The sequence below is a fragment of the Chelon labrosus genome (genome assembly GCF_963514085.1).
Source record: "Chelon labrosus genome assembly, chromosome: 12".
NCBI lineage: Eukaryota > Metazoa > Chordata > Actinopteri > Mugiliformes > Mugilidae > Chelon > Chelon labrosus.
The window spans coordinates 28,613,605-28,631,152 of NC_140345.1; the positions used below are offsets into that span (position 1 = coordinate 28,613,605).

Consider the following 17,548-nt stretch of genomic DNA (forward strand, 5'->3'; position numbering starts at 1 on the left):
TATGAGCACCACTCCTAAAATGGCTCCACGTGGCTAAGCAGCCGCCATCTTGACTACTTTGGACTGTTATTAGTAAATGCTAATTGTTGTTATCAACCTTTTTTTTTTTCTTTCATAGACTAGTTGTGCTTTTAGCTTTTTGGCGAGAAATGAAAACCACATCTCGACCTCTGGGGCTGAATAATGAAGCCAACACAGGAAGCGTCCAAAGTCGCAGTTCCTCTAATGGCCACTAGATGCTGGCTCCAAATGTGAGTCAATCAACACAGACCTCCAGGTTAAAATGTCAGCTTTACAGCAGAAATAACTGAAACGGTTTTAGTCTCCTCAGCTGATTTCTAAATTCATGGCGACTGTACGGGGACAATTTTTACAGAACTCAACGGTTTAAATTATATCAACTGTTATAATTCTGCAGAATTAAGGGGCGTGTCCTCACAGGCTGCTAGCTGTCATTTCACGCCACGCTCCTCCTCTTTGACCAGTTTTGAATTAGCTAGGAATTAGGTGGAGTCAGGCGCTGCCAAGATGGCGACGGCCAGAGACGACACGCTGAGCTTCAGAACTGCTCTTCAGAGGGTTTGTTTATCGTTATATACAGTTAATGATCTCTACGCTTCAGTTATTAATGTGTAAGGTGGCAGCACCTGTTTCTGAGATATTTTTCACTCACTCCTGGAGAAGCCATGTCAAAATAGCAGGCCAGTATACCTGTATCGCCCCCTAGTGGCTGGGTGGAGCTACACCTGTGTGATCTAAGCAGAAAGCTGAGAGCACAATCCATCTATGAGGGGAAAAAGCTGATATGAAGTCAGGTAGTGACCTGTTAGCAGTAACAAATCACCTTTATCTCAAGACAGATAAGTGTGCAGTCAGCATTCACCCCAGTCCAAGACATTCAAACCACCAGCACAAGATGGCCGCCTCCATTTCAGCCTCGTTTTAGCTTCGCGTTTGGTTACCACCGAGAGGCTAGAGGCCACGACAACTTCCTCCGCCTACAAATGTTTTGCAGCAGACGTCTCAGCATTGGGAACTGATAACACTCCTACAAAGATCTGCCAATCAGATTGCGTGGGCGGGGCTTAATGTGGTGACGAACAGAAGAGTAAAAGTAGTCGTACACGTCATCTGAGCACCGCGGAGTTGAATTTGTTTACAACAGAGAGGTGAGCTTTTAACAGCGATTAACAGGCACGACTCTGATTGGTTGTAGGACTATCCAAACCTTTATTCTCTGCGTCGGTTGAGTCTGGCTACGTCGTGATAGTTGGCCTTCGGCTGGCCTTCGGCTGCAGGAGTAGCCAGATATCTGTGAGACACGTCCGATGCAGGATGAAGGACTTATGTGACGGTTACTACTGTGCTACGCTGCTAATTAGATACAAGACGAATTTTCAAAAATACATTGTAAATGTTATCCCAAATCTATCAAAACTGTCCCATAGCTTGCGAGCGAGCTGTCGTCCCTTCCTCCTGGATTATTATTTAAATGCAGTGTCGTACTGGAACACACAGTCCTGACAAAACACGTCCGTTCATGCTGAGCTCCTTTCTAAGTTATGGCTCTTTAATAATGCCTTATTATCACCTTTGAGTTAAAGCAGTGTTCCACGCAGCCGAGCTGGAGCTGCTCTTCAGAGGACACGGCTGAAAAAACACTGTACATTGCTTTTGTCCTTTTGTAAAATGTCTTTCTTTTTTTTAACGACTTTCCTGAAAGATAAACGAGTAACAGAACAACAACTCCATGACGAGAACGGATCAAATATTACAGAACGATAGAAATCACTACGGTATGTGGCCGTCCGATCAACGACGAACTCGAGAGACAAAATGTGGAGACGATATCGCAAAGACACGAAGACAGACGCTCCCTGTGCAGATCCTCCACACGGCGTCTCCACAACAGAACCAGATAACGGATGAGGAGAGATTAAAGGTGAAACATCTGACGTCGGCTTGATCTACTGAGAAACACCTGGATGGAGTGCTGCTAGTCTCAGATGTGCTTGTCGCCGCATCGACCCGCTTCTGGGTTGGATACGGTGAGACCAAACCTGTGAGAGGACGGTGTTGCTGGCGTGACTCCCCACCGTCCCGTGGACTCATTTGTGCTTCCTCACCGTGTTCTAAAGCAGTGTCACCACACTGTTGTGCTCTTCGCCCTCCTCCCACAAAACAAGTGAAAGTCACAGTGTCTCGTTGTGTTTTGTGTCCCTCTGTTGTGCACTGTGCGAGCGTCCCCTAAAGCCCCCCACCCCCCTCCCGCCCCAACTCCCCCCGGGGCCCCACCCTCCCCTGTCTGGCCTATTTATACAGCAGTGGGATCTGGCTGTTGTGACAGTGGTTGCGGCTCATCTTGCTGTCGGCCGGGTAGAGGTTGGAGGAGTTGGAGAAGGAGGGCGGGAGGGAGTGATTGTCCGTGGTGGGGTTGGGATAGCCGGGCGGGGGAAGCAGGGACTTGGGGTCGGGCTGGGTGGAGGGCGGCGGGGCGTTGTGGTTCTGGTTCTGGCCCGAGGAGGGGCGGCGGCGGTTGCGTAGAGCCTGGCGCTCGGCCAGCTGGTTGCGGAGCGCCGACACCCTCTCTTCCTTCTGCAAACGGGACGAGAGGGAGAGGGATCACCAACAGATCTATGACTCTGTCTATCACGCATGCTTGAGTCTGTCTCTACTCAGCCTCAAGCAGACGTATCCTCCCATATGAGCTTAAGGTTCTGCTCAAGGCTTCGTCCTGTTAAGAGGCAGCCTTAGTGTTTGCTCTGGGGGGTCTCAGGCTTTTTAAAACCGTCTTGAGACAATCTGAATCGTTATTGACGCAATAGAAATAAAATTAAATGGAGCCTCCTGCAGAGATACGTCAGCACTGAGGAGCATTACACTGCAAAAACCTGAAACCTAACTAAGATTAACACCTTAAATCAACCTAATACGCTTGTTTTTCTCCATCTACCAAGATAATTCTTCTTATTAGAGTTTTTTTCTGGGGGTTTTGAGCCGTGTAATGACTTGTTATTGAGGTTTTCTTTCTAGTTCTTGGTTGAGTTAATGCTTCAAATGAGAACTAACACAATTCTAAAGGTTTTAAATCAGAGGTGTCAAACATACGGCCCATCAGAGGGACTAATCTGACCCGCAGCATGAATTTGCAAAGACCTTAACTGAATAAAAGTAACTGTTATTCTTAATTAGACCACTGTTTTAGTAGCAGACAGAACACAGGACCCAGATCTAGGCAGCAGACAGCTATGTGCAGAGATTACACTTCTTATTTTACAGCTTCATAACGTTCTTCTTTGCACTAAAACAAAGGGAAACATTTATTATTCTGTTATGTTACTGGTCTTGTTCTGTATTTTCCCCCTGAACTAAAAGGAGCTGGACGCCCCCGTCTGGCTCTAGCTGGACTAAGATGTGGTGTTTTTGTCCCTTCACCTCCTGGATGATCTTCTGCAGCTCCCTGTTCTCCCTCTCCAGCTGCCTGGACTTCTCCTCGTCGTTGTTGTTGGTGGACGAGCCGGTCTTCAGGGTGTCCTGCTGCTCGGACTGCCACTCGCCGCGGGTAATGAGACGGCGCATCTGGACCGGCCACAGGACGGAACAAGGGAGTTAATAAAGAGTGAAATGAGGCCGTGAGACCTCGACTGTGCTGAATGAATAATGCATCTGTTCAGACGTGTTTAATATATTTGCAGAGACTATTTTACTTTACTCTTTGCTTTTCCCCCCAAAAAATACCCTGACAAACAGCGGTGATGCTGTTGTGATATCCAGTTAATTAACTTTGAATCTTCCGTCTGCAGCATGTGCACCACGCAGCTCTGCTTCTATTTGTTCAAAAGAAAAACACTGCCGGTGCTGCAGACGTTATTAACTTAACGGTGAACTAGCAAACAGGTGAGGTTTGAGTCGCTGCAGCGTTTCTCTCAAACATCAAACCGTGTTTGTGCGCGGAGCTGTCAGACTCCACCAGGGTCACCACTGTGTCATTCTCATGCACCGTGCAGCTCCGGCTCCACCCACGCGTTTGACCTTTAGTTTTACGGCTCTGTGGGCGTCAGGTGTGCGCGCGCTGCGGTTCTTAAATGTGTCAGTCACGAGTCAAAGCACCTTGGGTACGAAAAGCACCACCAGAGTGATGTAGGCAGAGAAGACGACAGCGAGGGAGGCGAAGGCGAAGGAGGCGTCCTGCTGTGAAGACAGGATCATAGTCACCGGAGCCGTGATCAGACACAACACCTGCAGGAGGAGAGACAGACACACAGAGAGAGGGTTTAAAGGTAAAGAGAGAGGAGGAGGTGGGGTGGAGGACGGGAGGGTGGAGAAGAAAGTAGAGTTGGAGAGTGAGAGGATGAGGAGAGGGAAGCAAATCGCATTCATAAAAGCATTAGGCATCTGTTTATCATTCCGGTCGGGGCTCCCATGTGAAAACAGCATTAAAAAGTCATGACTGAAGCGGCAACGGAGCGCCGACAATCACCACGTTGTCATCTCATCAGGGCCCGAGGCTCACAGCTTAGCAAAGAGGAAGGAGGTCCCTCCACAGACACCATTAACTATTGACGTCGTCATAAAACTGAAACGAGCATCGTGAGATAAAACAGCGGCACCAGGCGCGACCGGCAGCGCAGAGCCACGTGATGAAACCAGAACGCTGCATTTAACGCAGACGGATGAATGATGAATCCTCTCTGTGACGAATGAGCCCACATCAAGCCGTTTATTAATTACAAATCCACAAAGTGTAAAGCTGGTAGATGTTCAGACGCTCATTAGAGCCGCTCTCTCTTTTATTTATTCATGGGAATGTGGTCAGTTAAAAATGTTTGACTGCGTTTGATCAAAACAGAAAAAGAAAACCTCCTCTGGTAGCTCAAGTAACTGAAACCAGACATTTTACATCAATTTCAAAGTTCCTCCGTGTGGAGAGCGTCAGGAAATGGCAGCGGGTATTTGTCTAAAGTGGCCGGGGCGGACGTAATCGCCGCCATTTCACTGTAAAGTGCATCCTAGGTGCCTCCATTTAAGATGATTCACTCGCTATTAACAGCCGCAGAAAAATGTTTATGACTCAGGCCGCCGTTTACTGCTTCTCCTTTCAGGCCCAAACGGGAACATTTTTAAACCTTCTCCTGCCACAGGGCGAGATAATAACCCCATACAAAGCTCTGCCACACACACACACACACACACACACAGCGACAACACATAACTGTGCAGATTTCTTCCCCTATAGAAGCTGAAGGGCGCCACTTGACTGCAGCATAATAAAAGTTCGCTGGATCTTGTTGTATTTCATTTAACATTCATTCCCCCGTTTTCATTTTGCAACCTACACCTGAAGCACAGGTGCAACGAGGCTGCAGCTGGAGCTGGCGGTGGAATGATGTGGAGAGGAAAGCGACCCTGGCTCTGCATCTGCTTCAAGAACAGGTCGAATATTTCACACCTGAGCTCGTTTCCGTGTCTTAAATCGACCCGACCGATCAGTGTCTTACAGCACACCAAGCTGACACTTACAGTATACTCCCACCCTCCATTAGAGCTGCACAGCATGCATTTCAATGAGCTGTTTTTGTCGCGTACGGGCAATTATCCTTTGCATAAACAGAAAACACCACCGAGGCATTAGAGGAGCATTAAGTTTCATAAACGAAGAGCAGGACCTGCAGAAAGAGAGGAGCTGCTCCGTTCACCTGTTTTCTTTCTGGAAGCCAAACGTCTCAGCACCAAAGTAATCACCGAGACACTGGCATTGATTAACCCCCTGCAGATATACTACAGCCATTTGGTGCTATGGGGCAATAAAAACCTCACTTACTGCCATTTCATTGTTATTCAGCGCGCTACAGAACCGTCTTTGAGAGCAGGGAAATAAAAGCACCGAGCAGAAACCCTAGAAAGTGGAGTTTAGGGCGTGATGGTGATGGTGGTGATTCTTTTCTGGACTCACAGCAACGTTGTAAATCGCCATCCCTACGGCCCGGTGGTCGTTGATCTTCTCCGTGGACACAGACTTGGTCTCATAAGCCAGAAAAATGCCCAGAAGCAGCAGCAGCCCCTTGTAGCCATAAACCACACCTAGAGAGAGAGAGAGAGAGAGAGAGAGGGGAGTCATGTGACGTGATGAGATTAGATGTGATTCTGTTATTTTTTTATTGTCTCCTGTTTGGTCTCAGACAGACAGAGACGCGTTATTAAAGCAGTTACACTAAGGTCTTAGTTAATGTTAATATATTCATTATTCCTTCATTATGTGCTGCCTCGTATCCTGCGGGACGCTCTGACACCTGTTAGGATGCACATCATGTACACTTTTATTTGGAGGCGTTTTTCAAATCGTGGTCAACTCTCAGACGACGAGACTCTTTGAATGTGAAGCGTCACAGACTCCTGTGAAGGAAGTGAAGGGAGACGGGCTCAGTTATTTCACTATGACTTTAACTTTGATATGTTATGGAGGAGAAAATAAACATTTAGATTTAATATGTAATATGCTTCCCTGTTGGAGATCATCTACTACTACTCTAACAAATGACTGTCCATGAATTCTACGTGCAGTAACAGGACATACGAGATGCATCCTGTGAACACAGCTGCAGAATGACTAGTGAAAGGATTGAGCTGAAATGCATTATGGGAGTTATTGGCACTTGTGTTTTGTGGCCTTGACTAGAGGTCTAGATATCTGGGCTCTTATTTTTTTTTCCTTTATAGCCATGCTAACTAAAAGGCAGACGTTGCATGTTCTCCCTGTGCCTGCGTGGGTCTTTCTCCAGGTGGTTTCCTCCCACCGTCCAAAGACGTGCTCGTTAGGGTTAATTGGTGATTCTAAACTGGCGCTACGCCGCTACGTGATGAGCAGTTACAGATAATGGATGAATGGATGGCTGAGACTCTGAGGACTGAAGCAGCTGTTGATTTTTGGGCGTGTCTATCCACTCATCTCCTGCTCTGCTGCCGACCTGCACACCTGAAGCCCATCCACCCATCAAGCCCTGCAGGACATCTACCCTGGTCCCTCATCCACTCCTCAACAGTTGGTTGTGTCTATCTGTGCAGCAACCGATCCTGGACGTCTAAGAATAAGACTTTTTGTAGCTCACCCACCAGATCTCCATCCTGCTCATAGAGAGTTCATTCACATCCACAACTAATGACTGCCAAAAGTCACCCTCAGTCTCATCATCATTCTGACAGATGTTCAGGATGTTCAGGTGGTGAGTCTGAAAGACCTGGTTTACATTTGTTCTTTTTCCAAACCAATCAAGTGGGAAACTGTGGGATGATCCCATAGACGGTATAAAGATAGACGGAGGAGCAGCTCCTCCAAAGTGAAGCCAAATCAAGTAGAGCTCCCCCTGGTGTCTGGCTGCAGTATAGGTCATAAGCTCCACCCCCTCCATGTTAGTGGGCGGGACTTGGGTCAAACTAAACATGTCAAATAAATGATGGTTTCTGTCATTTTAGGTCGTTAATATAATGTTGATGAATGTTTAAGTGTCATTCTGTTGGATAAGTTTCGTTTTAGTTATTTGACGCTACAGAAACAGGATGTGACATAATGGTGACCACCAGTTGCCATGCCAACCGCTCTGTAAATCAGTCCTGAGTATAATCCATCATCTCCTTGTACCAGGTGGAGGTAGAGCAGAGCGTAGTATTAATTAAACTAAAACGTGAGTGAGTCTGGAGGAAGTGTGGGCGGGGCATCAATATCACGGCTCCACGTGGCTCCGCCCTCAGACCGTACTGATCAGACTCTGGATCCAAAGTCACAAGATGGCGCCGCCCGTATCCCCGGGAAACTAGAGTCAGTTTGACCAATGAGAGGAAGAGGAGACGTGGTGTCCATGTTTATATACAGTCTATGCTCTGATCCACATAGGCCCCTCCCCCCACTAACAACATTCTGCTAAATCAAATTAGTGCACATGTTTATTTTTGCTCAACTACAGCATTGTAGCACACAGACATTAGCATTTAGCTGAAAATAAAACTAGCATGGCTTTTTGAATTTTTTTTTACCCGTCTTTCAACTTGCAGAATTTATTTTAAACCCTTCGCAGCAGGAAAAAAAAAAAAAAAAACGACACAGATTCGTCAAATAATTGGGATCCTGGTGACTCAGTGTGTCTTTGAGCACAGGTGATGATAACACTGAACGATCTGGTGTAGCCTTAGGAGGGAGTACGCTTCTATCACAGGGGCTGTGTGGAGGCAGAAAGTCAGACACTGATACGACGATGGAGGGATTAAAAATAAAAAAGGTTGAAGATACACAGAGAGAGAGAGAGAGAGGAAAGAGAATACAGCAGCGAAGCGATGGAGAGAAAAGAGAATCTGTGACTGAGTGAGTTGGACACTCCTCCTTCAGACCGTCCACTGTTGCTTCGTACCGCCTGATATTAAAGCTCCGTCTTCCCTCTCCTCACAGAAGGGAAATGCTGTGGGGCAATGGCCCAGTTTGTGACCCACATTATTTGAATTTCATCACCATTATACTTTCATAAGAGCTGCCACGCTAAGAAAGAGGCAGACGGAAGGAAAGAGAGAGAGAGAAGGAGGAAAGAAAAGAGGGATGAAACGTAAAGGGAGGCTGTGATATGAGACCTGTTTAATTCAGAGCGAATGGAAGCGACGGACGCATGTGTGTGTGTGTGTTTCTGTGTGTGTGTGAGTGTGTGTGTGTGTGTGTGGGTGTGTGTGCATATGTCCAAGTGTGTGACTCAAAAACCAGAGCAGGGCAAAGAGAGTGATGAGACGAGGAGACAGACTGAGACAGATACCGAGCCACGTGTTCATCTTCTCCGAGCTGCAGTGCTCCAGCAGGGGCTGAATCAGGACGTCCAGATCTTCTTTAGGGGCCTCCCTGGTGAACTTCTGCTCACATGGAAGACGGGAGGAGGAAGATGGAGGAGAGGGGAGGGAAGGGGGGAAGGAGATAATAAGAAACGATGAGACAGCAGCACAAAGCAGAGGGAGTAGAGAAAGTGCACGGTAAGCACGAGCCTCGGAGACTGAACGGATCATCCCCTGGGCTGAATCAGTCCTCCCCACCAGTCAGATACAGACGACTGAATTAACAGAGCATCAGATAGGGCAACACATATCAGATGTGGCTATGTGGCAAAAAAAAATCCACACGAGTTTCGACTGGATTTAAAGTCAGAGCCGCGTTTGAGACTGAACAAACATCTGAGTCTAATCCAGGATATGATGCTGAAACTGTTCAGATGCACGAACAAATTCCTCCACTGCCTGGCTTCCTGCTTCCTCATCTTTTACTACATCGTGCTTTCATGTGACAAACCAACGAGCTTTAGTGTCATTTTAGCTGAGGATTAGAAAACTGGATGCTCTAGTGCTTCAGTTTCCTTCCAGTTGGCGCATGCAGAGAAGCTTTTGCAAAGATAATGCATCATCAGGTTAAGTTGCAGCTTCATTTTGTCAAAGACAAACATTCAGTAGAGACCAGAACCAGAGCTAAAAGGAGAGTAAATGTTAGATTTCTACGCATCAGGAGGTCAGAAACACCTGATGCATGACAGCGTTGCAGGCTCAGATATTTTAGCAAAACTGAAAGCTGCAGAAAAACCTGGTGAATCTCAACCTGGAACTGATCTGATTTATAATTCACAGGCCGAGGAGAAGCACAGGTGTTACTTTCAACATTAGTCTTCTGACGCTGGAGATAAAAAACAGTTCATCTGGGTTCAGTCGTCATTTCTTTTATTATTATTTATTATTATTTCTCTGCTGTGACCGTGTCAGTGTGACTCCTTTAAAAGATCCCTCACTGTTTTATAACGTCTCAGTTTAAAGATGAACTCAGACAATCTGGAGTATTTTATGCTGGATCATGAACTTTGACATGTGCTACCATTGTCCATTGTTTGGTGTCAGGAATGGCATTGGTTCTGGATATACACGATCAGCCATATCATTATGATATAATATAATATAACATTGTGCAGGTCTCCCTTGTGGTGACTCATCAGAGAATGGACATGGGCCTTCTGAGGGTGTCCTGTGGTGTTAGTGGGGGGGTCTTTGAGGGGAGGGGCCTCTGTGGATCATCCCACAGATACTTGATCAGTTTGGGATCTAGTGAATTTGGAGGCCAGGTCAACACCTTGTGCTGTTCTTCATGTTTTTTTTTTTAGTTGTTCCTAAAGTGTTTTTGTGTGTGTGTCTGTGTCAGGCTGCATCCTGCTGGGGATGGCTGCTGCCATCAAGGAGTGTCATTGCTATGGGGTGGGGGTGCCTGGTCTGGTCTAGGTGGGTGCTACATGTCTAAGTAACATCCACACCAATGAATGCCAGGTCCAGAAGTTTCCCAGCAGAACACTGAACTGTCACAAGATGGTTTAAATGTTATTCACTTCTCCTGTCGGTGGTCATAATGTTGTGGCTGATCGGTGTATTCCTCATGATTCAGACTATTTTAATAAAGCAACACCTCAGCAGCAGCAGCAGCAGCAGCAGGTCCTGACTCTTTTCACAGTCCAGTGAACAACATGCAAGAAGCTTGTTAACAAAATCAAAGTCTCACATTATCTAACATGAATATATTAAGAGCTGAACGTGGGTGTTAGTTGCTGCTGCTGTTGCTGCTGCTGCTGCTGCTGCTGCTGCTGCTGGGTTATGTTTTGTAAAACGACTTGATATCTATCCTCTCACCTCCACGGTAATGTGCAGAGGATCCACGATCTGCCAGATCATGAGCGACAGGAAGTCGATGGCCAGCAGCACCCCGACCGTCGCGTAGAGTTTCCACGGCTCCAAGTGTTGCTGCACGAACAAACACAAACACAACACAAACACACAAACAGTCATCAGTATCCAAGGGCATCACGGAGCCACAAACAAAGACAAACCACCGGGACAAATAACACGACAGGCGTCCTTGGGATTTCTGGATGACTGGGCACGAGTTGTCTTTCTGAATGTGTGTCTGATCCGAGTGTTTGTCTCTGCAGGCGACGCACACACACACACACACACACACACACAGAGAGCGCTGCAGCGGCTTTATTTACGCTGCCACCTGAAATCATCTTTTTTTTTTTTTTTTTAACACGCTGAGACGACACCTCTTTGTGTGTGTGGACGGCATCGAGTGTGTTGTTGTTAACCTGAGCCGTAATGGCATCACTCACGGCACCTTCAACAACACACCACCAAGCAAAATGAAATAAAGAAGAAAAGGCATTACAGAAAGAAATGATTTGAAAAGCTCCAGCTCTCCCTTCCATTTGAGAAAGTTTCTTTAAATACTCCACACAAAAAAAAAAAGAAATAGAAGAATTGCCCTTCTGTGTTGGTGAAGAAGAGTTGAAAGTCAACCTGATTCGTTGCGCTTTGGCTCAAATAATAAAGCCCCCGAAGGTTGGATTTCTGCTTGGCACTTTTAATACTCATCCATATTCATAAATATTCCATAACTGGCTTAATCTCTCATTCTTCTGATTAGGTCTTAGAAAAAAATCCCACAACACACACACAGACACACACTGACTGGCAGCGTATCAGCCTGACACACAGTCACCACTAAACGCAGTGAATAAATCTGATGACGTGGAGGAATTTGTGGGACGGGGGACGAGGGACGGGGGACGAGGTACGAGGGGGGGTGATGTGTGCTCATATTTATGCATGAACGCTGCATGTGCAGAGTGTGTATTGTGTGTATTGTGTGTAGAGGACAGTATCTGTGTCACATAGAACCACTTCGTCCTCTTAGAAGATTATTTCGCTCTGAAGCTGCAAAGTTTTAACCTTTTTTTTTTTTTTTATCAGCCGCCGCCACACATGCTGCGTGGCCTGGACTCCCTCTCCCCTCCTGTCTCTGCTCTCCATAGACCGCTGAGAGGCTTATCCCGGGCTCCCTCCCTCCCTCCCTACGCCTCACCCCTACCTTCTTCTTCTCCTTCTTCTCGTCCTTCTTGGTGAACAGGGTGTGGACCCACCAGATCTTGGTGAACATGCTGCCGTACGCCAGGCTGAAGCCGAGGCCCAGGAGCCACAGGCGGAACTGCAGGAGGGGGGAGAGAGAGAGGGGAGGCAGAAAAACAAGGAGGGAGGGTTATTTATTTTTATTTCTGCCCTCGATTCTGTCTGCAGGTATCCCTCCGCCAGGAAGGTAGGGCAAAACACAAAACAGAAAAACTGCACCACTCAGAAAATACTCCTCTCTTCTTCTCGTCTGGACTCTGGACGGAGTTTAAAGAGATTTCAGCCTCAAAACTGTAAAAACTATAAAACTGTAAAATTGAGAAATATGATTTTAAATCGTACTGAAATATGATTTAAAAATATCTCCAGTAGAAATGACACCGTTATTATTAAACTACAGCAAAACACACGCGGACTGTCTCATCTCATTAAGACTGAATCTGTGAGGAAGAGAGGAAAGGGTGAGGCGAGACAAAAGGAGAGATGAGAGAGGAAAGGGTGAAATGAGACAAGAAAAAAGGAACGAAGGGAAAGGGTGAGATGAGACAAAAGGAGAGGCAAGGGTGAGACAAGACAAAACAACAAAGAGAGAGAGGAAAGGGTGAGGCGAGACAAAAGGCTGTGGAGAAAAAGGTGAAATAAGACAAGAAAAAAGGAACAAAGGGAAAGGGTTAGACGAGACAAAAGAAAGGAAGAGAGGAAAGCGTGAGATGAGAGATGAGACATAATAAACGAGAGTGAGACGAAAAAAGGAGAAAAGGTGAAAAGGTGAGGGGACAAAGGAAGGAAAGAGGAAAGAGGAACGGTTCAGACGAACGATAGATAGATAGATAGATAGATAGATAGACAACAGGAGACAATAATGTGGGGGTGAAGAGGTGAGGAGCAGGGGGGAGACAGAATGAAGCAGAGAGAAGAAGTGGACAAGGACAAAGAGCAGAGAGGAGACAGGAATGGAGACGGTGTGACTCCTCATTAGAGCTGAACCCAGGAACCTGAACACAGTCAGACAGGTAATGAACGATGTCAGGGCGTAAACCTCCCGTCCTATGATCAAAACCCCGACACGACGACGGGACGCCGCCGCGTGTGCAGGTGTCTGGAAACGTCACGACTGTCGGGGCGACGCGGCGCCTAAATGTGGCTTCGCTTAAAGTAGGAACACGATTTCACAGCAGGGCACAGCTTCACCAAAACTGACAGCTGCAGCTGAGAAGGCAGCGCTGCAAACCAGACGTAAATAATCAGTGTTAATGTGAAACGAGGAGCACGAGGAGGAGGAGGAGGAGGAGGAGGAGGAGGAGGAGTTTAAACTGTTTAAAGCTCAGAAATAGACCAGGAAGGCTTCATGTATTTACCATATCTAAAATAATCTCATGTTTCAAACAAACTACGTCCTCAGTTATAAAGTGTAACGATGTGAAAGGTTGGAGCTTTTTAAAAGTCTGAATTAATATTTATCAGACTGAACAGGTAACAATAATAGATCTCTTACATTTCTAGTTTATATTTTGTAGTTTTTATGATGGAGTCTGGTCTGGAGTCTCTCTGCTGGGAACTGATTCTGCCGGGCCAATCAGATTGTTTGGGGGCGTGGCTTAGTGTGGTGTCTCTGATTGGTTGGAGGACTATCTAATTGATGCAGAGGTTATTATAATATGATCCACATGTAGAGAAACCAGACTCTGTATTACACATTGAAGATTAAATTCTGGTGGACTGAGACATCTGCCCAGATGAGCTCCTCCTCCTCCTCCTCTTCCTCCACCTCCTGCTCTTCCTCCTCCTCCTCCTCATCTTCCTCCCCCCCCCCCTCCTGTTACCTGGCAGACGACGGGGAACTGTGAGCGGTGGACATGGTGACCGTCGATCCCCAGCGGGAAGACGGCAGCCAGCGCCATCATGCATCCCACCGCTGTCATGTTGTTCAGGTACGGCTGAGAGTTCTGGATGTAGCTGAAACACACACATGTAGAAATACTTTAGATATTTAGATATGTACTTTATATGTACTATATATATATGTACTTTATATGTACTACCTCATCTATACTTGTTTTAATTACCTGTTTTACTTCCTCATGTGTAATGATGCTAGTGAGACCAACTGTACCATACATCATCCATACATCTCTCATCCACTCATCCATCCATCCTATCATCCATCCACCCACTCATCCATCCATCCATCCATCTCTAAACGTTCCCCTGTCTCTAGACGTCATGGTCACATGTTACAGTTCAGTGAAGACGTGTGAGACCATGCGTTGAAGGTTTGAAGGACGTTGATGAACAGAATGAGGAAGAAGGATCACGGTGATTTCTATCTGCTGGAGACAGCTGTGCTTATTAAACTGCCACATCAGAGACCATCCTGCTGTCTCCATGTCCTCCACATTTTTAGACGTTTAATAAAATTGTCTCCGTACTGTAACAGCCTCCCACCCAGACGGCTCTGCAGCTCTCTCCCTGCAGCGCCGGGTTTGTCGGTCATTCATTCTTTCATTCATTCATTCATTCATGACCTGCCCTTGTGCAGCCCTGAGGCCACGCTGCTTATTTACTCTGCAAACACACACTCACGCTGCACAAACACACACTGGATGCAACCTGCTATAAAGCTGAGCGTTAGCATCATGTCTGATGAGCTGCTTCCTGCTTTGAATTCTAGTCGACTGAGACCAGCTGCCATCTTTTCTCCTTCGCTGACTGACAGCTCTAACACGTCATCAGCTGTATTATTATTATTATTATTATTATTATTATCATTATATTCTTTCTCTGTGAGCTCTCTGTGACACTAAAGAACATAAACATATACATTAGAAGAATTGCATAACCTGCTGTCAGTCACTAGAGTATAGAGCGTCTCTCTCTGATCAGACTAAGAGGGAACATCTGTTTCTCTCAGGACAAATGAACAGACAGGGAACCATCAGAAGGTCAGACGTGTTCTGTCCCACATGTGAGTTTCAGTTTCCTAAAGGATTGCTGTCATCACGTCTGACTCGTTCCTGTCTTTAAAGTGGATTGCTCGTGTATTTTTATCTCCTAACAAGGCAGTCGGTGGCAAACCTGCTTTGTAAAAACAGCTTAGTGAATAAATTTGATTTGATTTGATCTGACTCACACTGTTTTGGCTGCTGAGAGGAGCCCTGGGTGAAATTGTGTTTGAAATATAATAAAAGCTGGAAGATGGCCTGACTGGCAGACTGGAGCCAGCCAGAGATCCCCAGAGGAACAAACCTCTGCCGCTTTCCAAAAAAACTCCTGATAAGCTGGTGGACTTATGGGACTTTGAATCACTCTGACCCAGGTCAAACACAGAAATACCACGTTAAAAGACATCAGAGCTGTGCTGCGCTGGCTTCACAGACACACATTAAGCTGAGGAATCCCAGTTCAAAAGGCATTTTTAAAGCCAGTCTATTTGCATTTGGTCCGGGGCTACGCTTAAGCCTCGGCAATAAAACCGGCAGCTACAGCGCCACGCCCACATCGCTGATTTATTGCAGCCGCTGAAGTTGAGAAGCAGCGTTTACATTAACGTCAAAGAAGGAAAGGAACTCTGGAGTTATTTTTTGCTCCGTCTCACATCCAACGATAAATTCACACTTTGAGTGAAACGGTAGGAAACGATCTGCTCTCTGGAGCCACTGGAGGTTGTTCCAACACGTCGTCTCTACATGAGTCGTGTGTACAACTGCGAATTACGACCTCATGTTACGTTTCAAAGTTAAGCGACCCCTAGCGGTCGAGTAAATATCGACACTCCGGTCACAGTTGTTGTTTTGCATGCACCCAAATTACGACTCACTGTTACGTTTGAGGGTGAGCAGCTCTAGAGCTGTTAATACGTCACCTAATTAAGTTTTAATATTTTTTCATGCGAGAAAGTAACCGTGTAGATCCCGAATATGTGATCAGTTTATTCAAATAACGCCTGTTTGGAAGTTTGCTCCGATGTTTTCGGAGAACTGAAGCGCCACCTGTGGAACTGGGAGCAGCGGGTCATCTCAGAGGTGAGCACCCGGCCTCCTGAGGTGATCGGCCGGTCAACCTCCGTCATCATCCCGGGGTAGAAAACGAGCCGATTAGTGTGAAAATACTACCCACACCCTCAAAGTGAATGCTACTAATGCCGTGTTACTCAATGCATTCGTTAAACCTGGTGCATTTTAAACTGTATTATTAAAAGAAGGCTTATGAGGTCGACAGAAAGTCTAGTGACGTAGTTGGACTCATTCGATTGCTGTCTACAGCTGTCTGCCATGGATTGGCTGCGTTCGGTTTCTGCCGCTCAACCAAGCTACAGCAAAGCTTCATAATATTTTCAAATAAACGACTCAAATGCAGTGTTGTGTGTCATTTCTTAACTTAAAGCAACTATAATCACTGCCGTTACAAGTTCGGCTGTAGTAAATATTTCATGTGTTAAGCAGATAAACCAATCCTAACCCTATCTACTGTTCTATAAAGCCGGAGAACCAAACTGCATTGCTTTTTGGCGTAAATCTATATTAGACGGTTCTAAACACAACTATCTTTACTGTTTCTTAACATATATCGACTTAAAGCAATGTCATCGCTAGTTCGGCAATACTAGATATTCGATGTAATCAGTATATATATCTTTTTTACAACCTTATTTTAACATACGTGTTTGAAAACCGAAAAACTACAAATATCACGTGACTTGGTATCAAGCTACATGTCGCAGCTCAAAGGATTTGTAGTTTCTACAACGATTAGTGATTTCCTAGAATAGGAGGTTACAAATAATAAAATGAATACATAGCCGGGGGTTTAAGGGTGTGGGAAACACATTTCTGTGACCAGAATTTAAGTATGTAATTGTCAAGTGGGTGAAAAGATATGTTTACCATTTTGAACAGCGCCCCCACTTTCTGTCTATATCCACTATAGGTATAGTCACACAGCTGAGTTCATAAGCTTTCTACAACAGTTTGTCCCATGTCTATAGCCCCTTTTGATGCAGAATTACAGCCCTTCAGAACTTCTCAGAAGTCAGGGTTCAAAGGTCAATAGTTCAAAGAAGGAGTCAGTTACAACCCCTAAACTAAGATATGCTATTCCCCAGGTTGAGACCTTTCCAGTTATATCTTTATTATAGTCCTACAACAAAGTATGGATTTTTCACATTTCATGAACACAGCTGTGCACAGGCTTAGATTCAGAGAGCCTTTTGAGGGCTCAGCCCATGATATAAGTATTTATTTTTTTTTTAAATAACAATGAGAAAAATCAGGTAATCATATCTGACAGATTTACAACTGAATTAGTAATTTATATTGTATCTGCTCATTTGTTTTTGCCAATTAATTCCACCAGACATCTTGAACCTGTGTGTAAACTAACATCACAACAGCTATTTGTCAAGGGACTTTGAGTAAATCAGTTACACATGCCGTTGTTATGATGTCCAACAGGTCATTTCTGACATCTGTGTGTTTCAATGAAAAAACAGCATCTCAACAAAACACTAATGAGGATATGTGACAGGGGCATTCCTTGATTTCAGAATATTGTAACTTCTATCCTCACCTATAGTGGAACTACTGGTTCACAG

At 45.6% G+C, this 17,548-nt stretch overlaps 1 protein-coding gene across 1 annotated transcript in view; it reads right to left on the reverse strand.

The window, feature by feature from the left end:
• Positions 1 to 2,310: 2,310 nt before the first annotated feature.
• Positions 2,311 to 17,548, reverse strand: part of gabbr1a (gamma-aminobutyric acid (GABA) B receptor, 1a) — a gene marked incomplete at its 3' end in the record, with an annotated part of 71,505 nt that continues 56,267 nt past the window's right edge. Inside the window, exons 16-23 of the mRNA XM_084557985.1 lie at positions 13,782 to 13,914; positions 11,921 to 12,037; positions 10,684 to 10,794; positions 8,790 to 8,883; positions 5,954 to 6,081; positions 4,111 to 4,239; positions 3,436 to 3,579; positions 2,311 to 2,595 (exon numbers count right to left, since the gene is read on the reverse strand). Of these exons, the coding sequence (XP_084414111.1) occupies positions 2,311 to 2,595; positions 3,436 to 3,579; positions 4,111 to 4,239; positions 5,954 to 6,081; positions 8,790 to 8,883; positions 10,684 to 10,794; positions 11,921 to 12,037; positions 13,782 to 13,914 (1,141 nt within the window). The remainder of the gene's footprint in view (positions 2,596 to 3,435; positions 3,580 to 4,110; positions 4,240 to 5,953; positions 6,082 to 8,789; positions 8,884 to 10,683; positions 10,795 to 11,920; positions 12,038 to 13,781; positions 13,915 to 17,548) is intronic.